This window comes from Ursus arctos, unplaced genomic scaffold, assembly GCF_023065955.2.
Source record: "Ursus arctos isolate Adak ecotype North America unplaced genomic scaffold, UrsArc2.0 scaffold_1, whole genome shotgun sequence".
NCBI classification, from domain to species: domain Eukaryota; kingdom Metazoa; phylum Chordata; class Mammalia; order Carnivora; family Ursidae; genus Ursus; species Ursus arctos.
Genome location: NW_026622763.1, coordinates 102,147,795 through 102,161,924, shown reverse-complemented (window position 1 = coordinate 102,161,924; position 14,130 = coordinate 102,147,795). Strand labels below are relative to the sequence as shown.

At 49.3% G+C, this 14,130-nt stretch overlaps 1 protein-coding gene across 2 annotated transcripts in view; it reads right to left on the bottom strand.

The window, feature by feature from the left end:
• The window catches only part of EFHD1 (EF-hand domain family member D1), a 40,201-nt gene that overhangs the window by 5,727 nt on the left and 20,344 nt on the right, over positions 1–14,130 (bottom strand). For both annotated transcript variants that reach the window (XM_026491691.4, XM_057305634.1), the window contains exons 2-3: positions 11,825–11,972; positions 4,068–4,202 (exon numbers count right to left, since the gene is read on the bottom strand). In XM_026491691.4, the coding sequence (XP_026347476.1) occupies positions 4,068–4,202; positions 11,825–11,972 (283 nt within the window). The remainder of the gene's footprint in view (positions 1–4,067; positions 4,203–11,824; positions 11,973–14,130) is intronic.

Here is a 14,130-nt window from a genome sequence, read left to right as displayed (position 1 = left end):
ATTCCAACTTTGTCCAGGCCTCCTCTGCCAGTCGTCTATACAGAAAAGTCGGGCTGTTCCCAGTTCCCACCCACCTCTTACCCTACTGCCATCTGCCCTCCACAGGGAACCTGGTCTCTCAAAAATCTCCACTGACCCACTTGTCAGACCCAAGACCTCTACTCTGGCCTCATCTGACTTCAACTCTTCTGGAAAGTGCTCCTGTCCTCCAAAATGGCATTTTTCTCCAGGGCTTCCTTGTATCTCCGCTCACTTTCTTCCCCACAGTCCGGTCACCACTGTGTCCTACCATAGTCACTCTCCTCTCATTCTCAAGGTGCTACGTGTATCTTGTGAAGACGGCTCCCATGGTCTGTGTAGTCGGGCGTCCATGAGGCATTCATTTCCTCCCTTCTCTTGTCCTCCGAGACATGGCCTGAGCATCTGGGGAGACTGACCCTTCCCTGGGCTCCAGAAGAAAGCCCAGTCAGGGTAATGGTATTCCAGCTCTTGCCAGTGCTCAGTTCAGCAACAGACATGTGTGGAAGAGATGATTCCATGACCCTCCATATCTAGCATCCCCATCCTTCCCAACAGCAGAATTACAGCCAGGCACACAGATCCCTAGGAGGCAGGGCATTTTGTATTCTCCCATGCAGCCACGTATGACCAAGTTCTGTCCCGCAGGACACGAATGAAACTATTTGCAACTAACACTGCGCCCTTCATTTTTTAAAAATTTATTTAAGCAATCTCTATACCCAACGTGGGGCTCGAACCCATGACCCTCAAATCAAAAGTCACATGCTCTTTTGACTGAGCCAGCCAGGCACCCCCATTGTGCCCTTCAAATGAAAGGGTATACCATCCCCTTCCTCAAACCATTCCCATGGTGTGGGGGGGCATTCCTGTCTTGATCGTTAAAACCTCTACAGAGCTCCACAAGCCTAGTCCTAATGGCACTTTTTACTATCCACCTCCAAGCAAGCGGTCATAAATGTTGAGAGTGCTCCTTAGTTGGGGACCCTCCCCAGCCCCGCTGTCACTACCCTCGACAGACCCATAATTCTCCAGACATCTGTGGAAGCCTCCCCGACTCCAGCTTCTCTGCAGGCGAGTCCATCCCCAGTGTCCAGCGCTGGTCAGGTGGAGGCCGTCTGAGGGTCCCCGGCACCTGCAGCCACGTTTCCTGAGCAAGGCTGCAGAGCTGATTCAGCTCCACGTTTCCTGGGCCTTACCCTGGAAAACCCGAAGTAGGCCGGGGGCGGGGGGGGGGGGGGGAGGGTGTTGCTGAGAAGCTGGTCTGCAGATAATTCTGGTGGTTAGCAGGCTGGGGAGGCCTGACCTTTAGGGAAGACCAGAGATCCCTATGCAACTGCATCTGGTGCAGACGGGGACCAGCCTCCAAATGTTCTTTACCCTCTGTGCCTCGGAGCCTTTGTGCTTGCTGTTCCCACGGCAGGAACGCCCTCCCTTCCTTGATTACAAGGTGAATCCCCATTCATCTCTGAACATCTGTCGCAAATGTCAGCTCCTTTATGGCCCTCTCCCAAATCTGAGTGATGATTCCCTCCATTTGTCATTCATGCAAACATTTATTGAGGGCCATTATGTGCCAGGCTCTGTAATTACAAAGATAACACACCCACTCTGCCTTTGAGTCTGTGTTGAGGAGGCAGACATACAACAAGTTCAAAACATTTCGTTGTTATTCTTTTAATCTTTTCTCCTCCTTATAAAAATCATGCACGCACATTATAAAACATTTCAAAAACATAAAAAAGAGGTCCCTCAGTCATAGCTATTACTAATACTTTGGTATGTAATTATCCGGGTTGTATTTAGTATTTAACAAAATTGGGTTTCAAACATAATGTTCTGCTTCCTCCGTTTTGGACATCTGTCCACACATGAGTGCAGCCACACCTCATTCTCCCATAGCTGCGGGGTGTGCAAACGGGCGGGTGTGCCACCAGGGGCTCAATTCCCTGATAATGGAAACTTTGGTTGTTTCCAATTTTTCTCTATTAATGTGTATAAAATCCCTGTCTACATGTCTATGTTTATTTGCATGAGTGCCTCTAAGGGATAAAATCCCAGGGGCAGAATCCCAGAAGTAAATGATAGGAAGCATACACAGCTAGCCCCAAACTGCTCTCCAAAAAGCTGGGACAATTTCTGCACTCTCACCAAAAATGTCTGAGAATAGGGGAGGGGCATCAGGAAAGGGAGAGAGAGAGAGAATCGTAAGCAGGCTCCACACCTATCAGGACCTGAGCCAGATCTTAAGAGTAGGATGCTTAACTGACTGAGCCATCCAGGGGCCCCTTGAACGGGTAAATTATAATACCACTTCTATTCATAGTAGAGGCACACAGAAGAGGGCAGACTTTCTCAGGAAAAGCAGCCAAACTCTGCTCATTCCACTCTTTAAGGTAGAAGGAGTAGAGTTTTCTAGGAAGAGGCCTTTGGGTTGGGTGTTCCGGGTGGAGGAAACAGCAGGCACTAGGCCCCAGTGGTGAAAAGGCATGGCAGTATTAGAAGAAATGCACACTGAGTAGAGGCCAGAGCAAGGATCAGAGTCGGGTTGTAAGATTTTTCATCGTTCCCAGAGACTTTGTGGAGACTTTAACAAGAGCATGGTATGCTGAACTGCAGAAGTGGCCCAAAAAATATCATGCTAAACTTGGGTCTCAATCTTAGGCCCCTGCTCAAGGCATCATGAACGATCCACATGTGTTGGCTCATTGGGCGATGAATGGAGAGGATCCATCCTTCCAGAATTCACCCATCCCTCCTCTCTATTCCCTCTCTTCCAAGGCTGAGTGTTTGTTTTCCAAGTTTTGTCTACTACCTCCTTGTAAAGGAGTTGTATTTGCAGAGCTGAATGTGCCAGGCATTGCCCCGGCTGTGCTGAATCAATGCTAAGTCATGAAGGAAGGGTCGAACCACTTTCAGGATTGGACACAGGATGCTGGCGTTGAAGGCGCCATGAGTGGTCGGCCTGTCCCGTGAATCTTCAGATGAAGACAGGAGGAACGCAGGTGTTAGGGGTCCACCATGATACACAGCCTATGTATTGGCAGAACGATGACTGAACCTATCTCCAAGCAGCGTCACAGGGATTTAAGGAGACAGTCCTACTCAGGGGCCAGCGTGGCCAGGATGTTTGCCAGGGACACTATGTCTCTGGGCAAACTTCTGGAATAAGCCAACACCGCCCAAGAGGCTGGCTTCCATCTGAGCTGGGAGGGCATCCCAACAGCTCCTATCACGTATTGAGTGCTCACAGTGAGCCAGGCATTTGCTAAACACTTTCTATATGTGAGCTCATTTAATCCTCACAGCCATCCCATTATCGCCTCCATTGTACAGATGAGAAAACTGAGGCACAGCGAGGTAACAGGGTCAGTGGAGGAGGCAGGATCTGACCCCAGGCAGCCCTCCCCACTGCACTCTACTACTCTGGCTGACTGGGGATTTGGAGGACTCTCTGATTTCTCTTTCTGCAGGTGCGCTCTGTGGAGATGAAAATGACAGCACCCAGCCAGGGACAGGCTCTCCATAAATGTTTGATGACAGGATGAACGTGTGAATGGATAGGAGCACCCAGAAGGGCTCTGGGGCCGTGCACTGGAGATTGCTTCCCAACCCCCAACCACTGTCAGTGGAACAGGCCAGCGGGGCTCCCTCCTCTGGCCCCATCGTTCATTCGTTCATACACGAGCATTTAAGACGTAAAGGTGGAGGCACCTGCTCCAGGAGTTCACCTGTGGCTGGGGGTAGAAAGGTGTTCTCGGGGCAAGTCTGGATCCAGAGCTGATCTGGGAGCATTGTACCAGCAAATCCGTTTGAATCCGAAACCAGGATGGAACGCATTTACCATCGGATCGTTTTTCCATTTTGCTTTTCATTTTCAGATCTCACGCAGACACACTCATTCCCCTTCAATCACACATGATACGCACACTTAAGCTTTACTGTTCTGCTTGTCCCGGGCGAGAGAATGAGGTAGTCACTGACCGGGAGCTCGCATTGGGCAGGGTGAAGGGAGGGAGGACGGTCCTGCACAAGGAGGAAGCACCCACCTTGGCTTCAAAGAAGTCCTTGGCACCTTTGACACCCTCCTGGGCCACGTCGATCTCGGAGAGCTTGGCCAGAGCCATCAGCCCGCTGTCCTCCTGCAGCTCCCCTGCCGCGGCCTTGTGGAATATGAGCAGGAACTGCAGGAAAGGGTTGACAAGAGTCCAGGTCAACGTCACGGAGACCTACAGGGAGCCCCTCCAGCCCGACGGAAAGTCATGATTGCCAAGCCTACAAAAAGGGTGTGAATACGTGCATGGGACCAACTCTATTTTCCCTTATCACACTGTCAAAAACAAACACAGGCCCATTTTTCACAAGAACGTAGGGAAATGGGCACCTTCATCTCCAGCGGAAGGGAATGAAAACCGATTCAAATTTTTTGGAGGGCACTTTGGAAATATTTACCAAAAATAAAATGCTTTCACCCTTCCAACCATTAATCCCACTGCCAGGCATCTGTCCCTCAGAAACATTTGCACAATAGTTTAAGGAGAATTGTCTATAAAAGCAAAACAGTTGGCGATGTCCAAGTTTGCGCCACTAAAGAAAACAATCCAATAGACCTATAGGCACTATTTTCATTTTCTGTTTGTGTCCCACTTTTGCATTAGATTGTTTACTTTTGCTAGTGTTTTCTTTTAAAGGTTTTATTTTTTAAGTAATGTCTATATCCAATGCGGGGTTCGAACTCACGACCCCGAGATCAAGAGTCATATGCTCTACCGACTGAGCCAGCCGGACACCCCTCACAAGTTTCTTTTTTTTTAATAAATCTTTTTTTTTTTAATATTTTATTTATTTGTCACAGAGAGAACCACCACAAGCAGGGGGAATGGCAGGCAGAGGGAGAAGCAGGCGGAGAGAGAAGCAGGCTCCCTGCCGAGCAGGACTCCATCCCAGGACCCTGGGACCTGAGCCGAAGGCAGACGCTTAACCAACTAAGGCACCCAGGCGTCCCCTTCACAAGTGTTTTCTAAGACATCTTTATAGAACCTGGTATGTTTCAAATACTTCAGCTATCACTTACCTTTTAATCGTGTTTATGATCATTTTTGACTTTCAAACATTTTATATAAATTATCAGACTTTTTCTTCTCTTGCACCAGTGCACCAGTGTTATGCTGAGAAAAACCTCTCTGGCCACCAAGGTTACAGAAACAATCACCTATGTTTTTGTCTATTGCTTTTATGACTCCTTTTTTTGTTAAACGTGTAAATATTTAATCTTTGAAATTTATTCTGATCTAGCCTGTGAGGTTGATCATTAACCCTATTTTCTTCCAAATGGTTAGTCAGCAATCCCCACACCATTTATGGAATAATCCATCCTCTTCCTCCAGATTCCAAATTGTGGCCTGAATACATTAATCTTTTTGTTTTTTTCTGAATGCATGAATCTTTAAAGCCAATTTGTACGAAAGCCTCCACGGGCTACATCTCCCACAGCCCCGCCGAAGGATACATTTTTAAATAAATAAGCCAGGTTGAAAAGCCAGGTCTCCCACCTTCCAGCCCTTCCCCTAGGCGATTTTACGGCTTTTACTTCTCTGAAGAATTTTGGCGAATTTGTCCAACCACTGTTGTCCAAGCTTCTATAATTTGTTTTTCCAAGTCGGCCCTAAAAGAGGCCTCTCCAGGTTTTAGGTGCTACGTAAAGCACAAGTATCTACAGGGGAATTCTGAGTTTTCGGGGGTTTTGCTTTTGTTTTCACGATCATCCCCTCTAAAGAATGGCTTCCCCCAGGGAAAAGAACATTACCTAAAGTAGACTGAGGGGCCAAACAACTCCAACGGGCTTTCCAAATTCCAACTCGGCTGTCTTTTCCTGCCAAGACTCTTAGTCCCCAGAGGGAAGTGTGTTTCGGTAACTGGAAGTCTCAGCCTCTACCACCGCCACCCCGAAATGCCACGCGAAGAAGCCTTTCTTTGTCCTTCTCGCCCTGGGTCTCGTAACTTCACTGTGGACGTTGCCACATGTGAAGCAAGGGATGAAGCAAGACGCTCAAAGAGCGTCGCTTCCTGGAGGCCGCCACGGGCCGCTTGGCTCCACGGAAACGCCACGTTCATCCAGCTGCAGCTTCCAACTTCCTCACTAGAGGCCGGCAAAGATTCAGTTCGCTGCAGACCGTCAGAGCCAGACCGCGGACTCCAAGTCCGAGAAAACAAGCGCTTCCGGAGGTGAGGCTTCCCCAGAACAGGGTGGAGGGCAAGGAGGCTGGGGGGGACGGCTGTAGGGGGCTCTCATGGGAGAGAATGCAGCCGCCAAGATGGCAGCCCTGGAAATGTGAGCCAGCTGCAGACGGAAGGAGTGAAAACCTGTCCCTCAGCACCCTGCCCACCCTTTAAATATTTACAGCTTACAGAACACCCCCCACCCCTCCCTTGCTCCACAAGGCAAATACACAACAGGTAGCCCCTCCCCACTGGGACAGCAGCTCTAGAAAGATGGCGCATGGCCGCAGCCTAGCAAAAATCTAAGTGACCTTGGTGGTGGTGGTGGTGGTGGTGGTGGTGGAAGAGGGGTGGTTGTCTCCTTCTCCCGGAGACTCATTTTTCTCACATCTACAGTGGAGGTATTTACAGGCGGGCTTGGAGTATTCCTCATGGATCTTTTCCCCCACATGTGCTTACTCTCACTCTGCCAGCTCACAGAGGACCAACAGCAGCTCTGTCATAACTTAGGGGTCCCCACCCCAGCCAGTTAAAGGAAAAAAAAAAAAAAATCCTGCTCAACCTGAAAATGTTCAGTCTTCTAGAAAAGCAAGCCAGGCATCCCCATTTGATTTTATTATAATCATCAACTCCTGAATGACAATTTCTCCAACTGCCCAGCCTTGTTTGGCTTCCTATTTATAGTCCACAAAGGCTGGTATGTTGTGGGGAATTGGAAAGTGTCCTAGCTGTGACTATGAGCAAAGAGGGAGGGGGGAGAGAAGCAGAAAACAAATTAACAGAGAGGGAACTAACAAAGCTAAAACAGTGATTTCAGACATAAGCTATCAAATGCTTCTGATAAATTTAAAGAATTTTAAAATTTAATGTCTTTTTTAGGTAACGCTACCCTTAACGTGGGGCTCAAACTCACAACCTCAAGATTAAGAGTCACATGCACTACCAACTGAGCCAGCCAGGTACCCCTAAATTAAAAAAAAAAAAAATTCATGACTCTGACTGGTAATGCAAACACTTGCCCTGAATTAGTTAGCCCTCTAAGATTGCAAGTAAAAGAAACGAACTTGTTGACTTAAGCAAAAAGGAGGTATTTGTTGACTTATTCTTGCAAGGAACAGCCATCTGCAGAACCAATTGCTACTATTTCACCCCAATTTCAAATTCCCAGGACAGGGAATCTAGTGGACATAGTCTGGCCAGTGGTCCATCCATGGTCCGATCAACAATGACAAGGCCTATGGGCAACCCAGCACAGCCAGGGTGCCACCCAAGGGAGGGTAGAGTAGAAAGAGAAAATGGAACCCACAATTCCCAGTACTGACAGGTATCCAGTAAACCCATCATCCAACCTTTGTACAAAATGACCACACATCTGGTCTTGGAGCAATTCTTCGAGAGAGATATAATGGAATGAGAGAGGAATACAAGAAAAAGAGAGGAGGATATTAAGGCTTCTCTGCCTGCCTCCAAAGGAGAAGGAGGTGGGGGAATGTCTGGGATCCAGTTCCAGATGACTACAGCTATGGAGATAGAATTGCTAACCTTACTCGTCACATTGTCAGCGTTTGGTCTCTGGTCATGGAACACTGCTACATAAACACTTTTAAGGGTTCCACATACACCATTTTTCGAAAATGCCCCAAATGTGCATGTATTATTTTCTCTTTCTTTCTTTCTTTCTTTCTTTCTTTCTTTCTTTCTTTCAGAAGTCTCCATGCCCAATGTGGGGCTTGAACTTACAACCCTGGGCTCAAGAGTTACAAAGAGTCACATGCTCTACCGACTGAGCCAGCGAGGTGCCGCCACATGCATTCTTTTCATAACTGGAAAGGAGGGGTGGCTGGGTGGCTCAGTCAGTTAAGCAACTGCCTTCAGCTCAGGTCATGATCCCAGGGTCCTGGGATCAAGTCCTGCATCAGGCTGCTTGCTGGGCAGGGAGCCTGCTTCTCCCTCTGCCTGCCGCTTGTGCTCTCTCTCTGTCAAATAAATAAATAAAAAGCTTTAAAAAAAATAATTGGAAAGGAAATGGTTTAAAAGAAAGATGAATTGCTTTGTACACTGGGGAAAAGTAGCATAATAGACTTAACGGAAACATATCTTTGATATCAAAGAGCTTTTATGTGGATGTGACTTGCTTTGGTCAAGTTGATTCAAAGAGAAAGAAAGGGAACAGAAACATTCACTAAGCACCTACTAAATGCCAGGTTGTGAGGAAAGAACTACAGAAGTAAGCAATTTTGTCTGTCTGGCAATCTGGCCCCCATGTGATGATGATGGTGGGACGGTTGGCTATGGTGCCCTGTGGTACATGACTTGGACCCAGCCTGTCATAGTCCCCTGAGTGCAATGACTGATCCAGGAGGTAGGCTCGTGTCCCCAATAGCCCAGTTTGGGCCCCGTGGTTGCTGAACTGGGACAATGGAACCTGGAGCCACATTGGCAGGTGTCAGGGAGAACACGCCATATGGAAAGAATAGGTGAGGCGGACACAGAAGAAAGCACAGTCGAGATATGACAAGAGAAAGGCACTGCACTACTGTGCCCAACATACTTTCCCTTCTTCATCTCCCGGCTACGGGAGCTGCATTCTGTCACTTGCCATCAGGAGTTCTGATTTGGGCATGCAGAGAGAACTCCCTTCGCACAACAGTACTGAGGGAAAGCTAGTAACACCCCCCCCTTTTTTTTTTAAGAGTTTGTTTATGGGGGCGCCTGGGTGGCGCAGTCGTTAAGCGTCTGCCTTCGGCTCAGGGCGTGATCCCGGCGTTATGGGATCGAGCCCCACATCAGGCTCCTCCACTATGAGCCTGCTTCTTCCTCTCCCACTCCCCCTGCTGTGTTCCCTCTCTTGCTGGCTGTCTCTGTCTCTGTCAAATAAATAAATAAAATCTTTTAATAAAAAAAAAAAAAAAGAGTTTGTTTATGGGGTGCCTGGGTGGCTCAGTCGTTAAGCGTCTGCCTTTGGCTCAGGGCCTGATCCCAGTGTCCTGGGATCAAGCCCTGCATCGGGCTCCCTGCTCAGCTGGGATCCTGCTTCTTCCACTCCCCCTGCTTGTGTTCCCTCTCTTGCTGGCTGTCTCTCTGTCAAATAAATAAATAAAATCTTTAAAAAATAAAAATAAAAAAAATAAAGAGTTTATTTATTCAGAGAGAGAAACAGAGTGTGAGTAAGGGGAGGGGCAGGGGGAGAGGAAGGGAGAGAATCTCAAACCGACTCTGCACCAAGGGCAGAGCTGGACACAGGGATCGATCCCACTGCTCTGAGATCATGACCTGAGCCGAAATCAAGAGTCAAATGCTTAACCGACTGAGCCACCCAGGAGCCCCTTAACACCCCTATTTTTAAAGACAGAAAAACTGAAGCTCAGAAGTCAAATAACTTGGGGCACCTGGGTGGCTCAGTCAGTGAAGCGTCTGCCTCTGGCTCAGGTCATGATCCCAGGGTCCTGGGATCGAGCCCTGCATCGGGCTCCCTGCTCAGCGAGAGCCTGTATCTCCCTCTCTCAGCGAGAGCCTGTATCTCCCTCTCCCTCTGTGGCTCCCCCTGCTTGTCCTCATTCTCTCTCTCTGTCAGATTTATAAAAAAGAAAAAAGAAAGAAAGAAAGAAAGAAAGAAAGAAAGAAAGAAAGAAAGAAAGAAAGAAAGAAAAAACAAAAGCAGGGGCGCCTGGCTGGCTCCACTGGTAGAGTGAACAGATCTTGATCTTGGAGTTTTAAGTTCAAGCCCCACGTTGGGTGTAGAAATTACTTAAAAACCAAATCTTAAAAAAAAAAAAGACAAGGAAAAGAAAAAAGAAAACCAGGAGGTTGGGCTGTGAAGTATTTATGGCAAACATTTCCACACTTCCAAATCCGACAGCTCTGGGCACAACTGCTAGAGATGCAACTACAACGGGGCTCTGAACGACAAAGGACGGACAGGAATGTCACTGAGGCTTTGTGAGGTGGGGGGGGGAGGCTACCACAGGAACACTTCAGAGATTTCCAAACCTCTGATGTCCATCTGTGGGCATTTCTGCGGGAAATGGCCAAACCCGCAGCTGAGCAAAAGCTAACCAAGCATCTTGGATTCAGGGAGGAGCACGTCCGGGTGACTCCTGGGACTGCGTCTTAGCTCGGCCGGTGACCTGCACAGACCTCTCCACACCCTCTCGATTTTTGTTCCCCCCGGGTCACAACTTTGCCACAGAAGCTCTTTCCCAGGCGTTACCTCCAAAGCTTCACCCACACGAAAGATTTACCTTCTCTACCCCAGGGATACTGGACTGAAAGAGCCAATGCGTCGCACAAATGATACAAAGGAGCCAAACGAGAGGCAAGCGAGCCAGACGGACAGCTGCGAAGGCGAGCATGGCAGCTGACGACGGGAGGCCGTGGGCACCGAGCCCGCCGCCCAGGTCCAGCCTTGAGCTGGAACGTGATTTCCGGCCAAGTGCTGACCGTTTGGGCCCTCTAGCTCCTTAGCTCTGAAACGAGAAGGCTGGCCTAGAATATCCCGAGGGTTATGCCCAACACAGGTTTTCCCTGACTTTCTATCTGGAGTTGATCTGTGCAGTTGAGAGGCAAGGCCAGTGTCACCGCAGCTGGGGAGGGGACTCAGTGCTGCTGCGTCAGCCCCAGGCACCCCAGGAAGAACATCCACGGGCCCTAGCGAGCCTAGAGGGAGGACGTGTACTTGGCCAAAGCTCTCACCATCAGAAACCAGGACACAGGAACTCCACTGTTTTGGAAAAACCGAGGTTACACACCAGGAAGCAAGGACGACGCTCTCTGCTCCCAGACCCTGAGGGCCCAGCTGAGATGTGACAGAATGTGACTGAGCAGCTGGGCTAATGCTCGGAGCTTTGAGCCCGGATATTGTCCCCAAACCTGCTCCAACACCTGGGCACACAGACACACCTAGAGGCCTTGCAATAAAACTCAACCACGTAAGACAAGGAACCCTTCCTGTGGAGCCGCATCCCTGCCTCGGAAGAAACCCAGTGTCCCTGAGCCTCCCCCCCCCCAGATAGAAATGGCTCTTGGCCTTATCACCAAAGTTCTCACACATTTAGAGATCAGACTGAATCTACTTGCACTCTTCCAGAAAGATATCTGTATGCGGAAATTCTGCCTGCAATTTCAGGGATTCAAAGGCCAAAAAGCCCATTCTTGGATTGTAATGGGGACGTGGGGAGCTCCGTGAGCAGTGTAAAACCCTTTGTTTAATTGCTTTTTGAGTATCTTTAAACACTTATCATAAAATTTCAAAGTTTTAATACATAAAATGGCATAAAATTATAAAACTACCAAAACCCGGCACCCACACATATCCACTATTTGGTAAACATCCTTCCAGATTTCTCCACACCCAAACATTCACCCAAATGAGGTTGTCTTACCCACCGTGACTTTCTATCTGCTTACTAAGCATTTTCCCATGCCAGCACTGCGGTCCACTAGCTTTTAAAGATATTTTTAAAAGAACTCTAGGTTAACTGTCCAATCAGCGCTCTGGAGAAGCCAAAGCCACTTGTGTTCCAGGGAACTGTGACTGTGAGGCTCCTCCCAGGGGCCCTCTGTGCAGGGACTCAGGGCCAGCAGGTACCTCGCGGAAGCTGAGCTGGCCGTCAAAGTCCTCGTCCACCTCCTTGATCATGTTTTTCAGGCCCAGGTGGGTCTGGGGGGCCCCCAGCTTCTCCATCATCAGCTTCAGCTCCATCAGGTCAATGTAGCCGTCCCGTCCAGCATCATACCTGCAGGGTCAAAGGAAGGACGCTGACAAGGGACCACCACAGCCAGGACCATAGGACACTTGTCGTTCTCCCAAACACGTAACTCTTTCGGCCTCATTTACTGGAAAATAACTCAGTCACCTGCTGCTTTGCAGTACCCACCTGGGTCACCAGATCAGAAGGGACCCTCCCACCCTTGAAACGCCTTTGGGCACTGCACAACACAATTCAAAGGGGATCCTGCACTACGAGATTGCTGTTATGACTTTTATCCCCTTAACGAGGCCATAAGTTTCTCAAGGATGAAAAACATGCCCGTTTACCTTTATGTCCCTCAATTTTGGTCAGCAAACACCGGCTGAACCTCCCAATGCCGGGCAAGTTGTAGAGTGAGCCCGGGCGTCCCCGGCATTCTCACAGAAGGCAATTCCAGGACCTTCCTTTTGGGTCTCTGCCTCCCCCACTTCCACAAACCCCTCCATTCATCCTTCTTAGTCTTTTTTAAAAAGATTTTATTATTTATTTATTTATTTGAGAGAGAGCATACACTCAAGAGAGTAGGGGAGGAGCAGAGGGAGAAACGGACTCCATGCTGAGCAGGGAGACCCATGTGGGGCTTGGACACACGACCCTGAGATCATGACCTGAGCCGAAATCAAGAGTCAGATGCCCAACCGACTGAGCCACCCAGGCACCACTCTCTGTTCAATCTTCTGGTCTCCTGCCTGTGGAAGCTGGTCCCCACCCTTGCATGTGGCTGTCCTAGCCCCGGCTCTCTGGTTTTATGCTTGGCCCTCTGGCACGCTCATCTAGCCTCCAGGTCCAAACAGTCACATCTATGCAAGTGACTGCTGAGAGGGGACCTGGCTCTGACCTGTTGGCTGAGTCCTACCATAGAGCCAGCATCTCTGCTGGTGTCCCTCCAGGCCCCCAGTTCCCTGTCTGCAAACAAACCCAGCCTCACTATGGTGGGGGGACCCTGGCCCGGCCCTCTACCCCTTTGTGCCTGGGCTGAGGGGAGCCTTCTTCAGCCTTCTGTCCTCTGCTTTCTGCCAACCTGTTCACCCCCTACTTCTCCACATACCTCGGTTTTCTCACAGACCCCCCCTCTTCTTCCTTCAAATCTGTCCCATTTTCTGTTCCTCAGGAATCCCTTGTTGTTCAGCTATGAACACCTTGCTTTACAAAGCAATCAGTTCACAGGAGCCAAAAGGTGGAAACAACCCAGGTGTCCATTTTCAGTGAATGGATAAACGAAATGCAGTGTATCCATACAATGGAAAAAGGTGTATTTTTACAATAGGATTATTATCCACAATAAAGAGGAGGGAAAATCTGATACATGCTGCCTCGGGGAGGAACCTTGACAACATTATGGCAGGGCTGAGATAAGCCAGACAGAAAAGGACAAATACCATATAACTGCACTTGTCTGAGGGACCAAGAAGAGTCAAATCATGGAGACAGAAAGTAGAACAGTGATTACCAGGGCCTGGGGAGTGACTGTTTTGTGGGTTAGAGTTTCAGCCTAGGATGAGGAAAAGGTCCGGAGACAGATGGCGGTGATGGTCACACAAGAGGGCGAATATACACCGAACAGTAAGCCTACATGGTCAAGGTGGCAAATTTTACATGTACTTTCCCCACAGTAAAAACAGACAAACCAGTCAGGCTCCTTCACTCTCTACCCCCTCCCCACCCTCCCAACAACAAAAGCCCACCATTGTTGGCACCCACACCACCACCCACCAAGGAATGCAGTCTGTGGGCAATTAGAAATCTAACCCTGAGGGCTGGTGGTATTCTGAGGCCCACGTGGTTAGGCTGGAGATGAGGCCCAGTAAGTGGTCCCCAGTGTGCTCTGTTCCAGGCACAGTAGCCGACTCATGCCATTCCTCCCACCCAGAATGCACCTCCCACCACCCCACTGTCCTCAGTGGCCTTTCGGTACCCCCAAGCTGCCGCCTTCCTTCTCTGATAGCCAACAGCCCCAGTGTCAGTCCTCCAGTACTCAGCAGGGGCCGCCTCCCCCTGCTGGATATTTCCTAATGCAGCAGCTCTGTGTTCCCCACAATCCCAAATTCTGAAAGAAGGGGGCCACAGGCCTCCCCACCCTGTGACAGTCTTCTCCACTCCAGGCCAGCCCCACACGTCAGGGGATATGGGCCTGGTCAGTGGG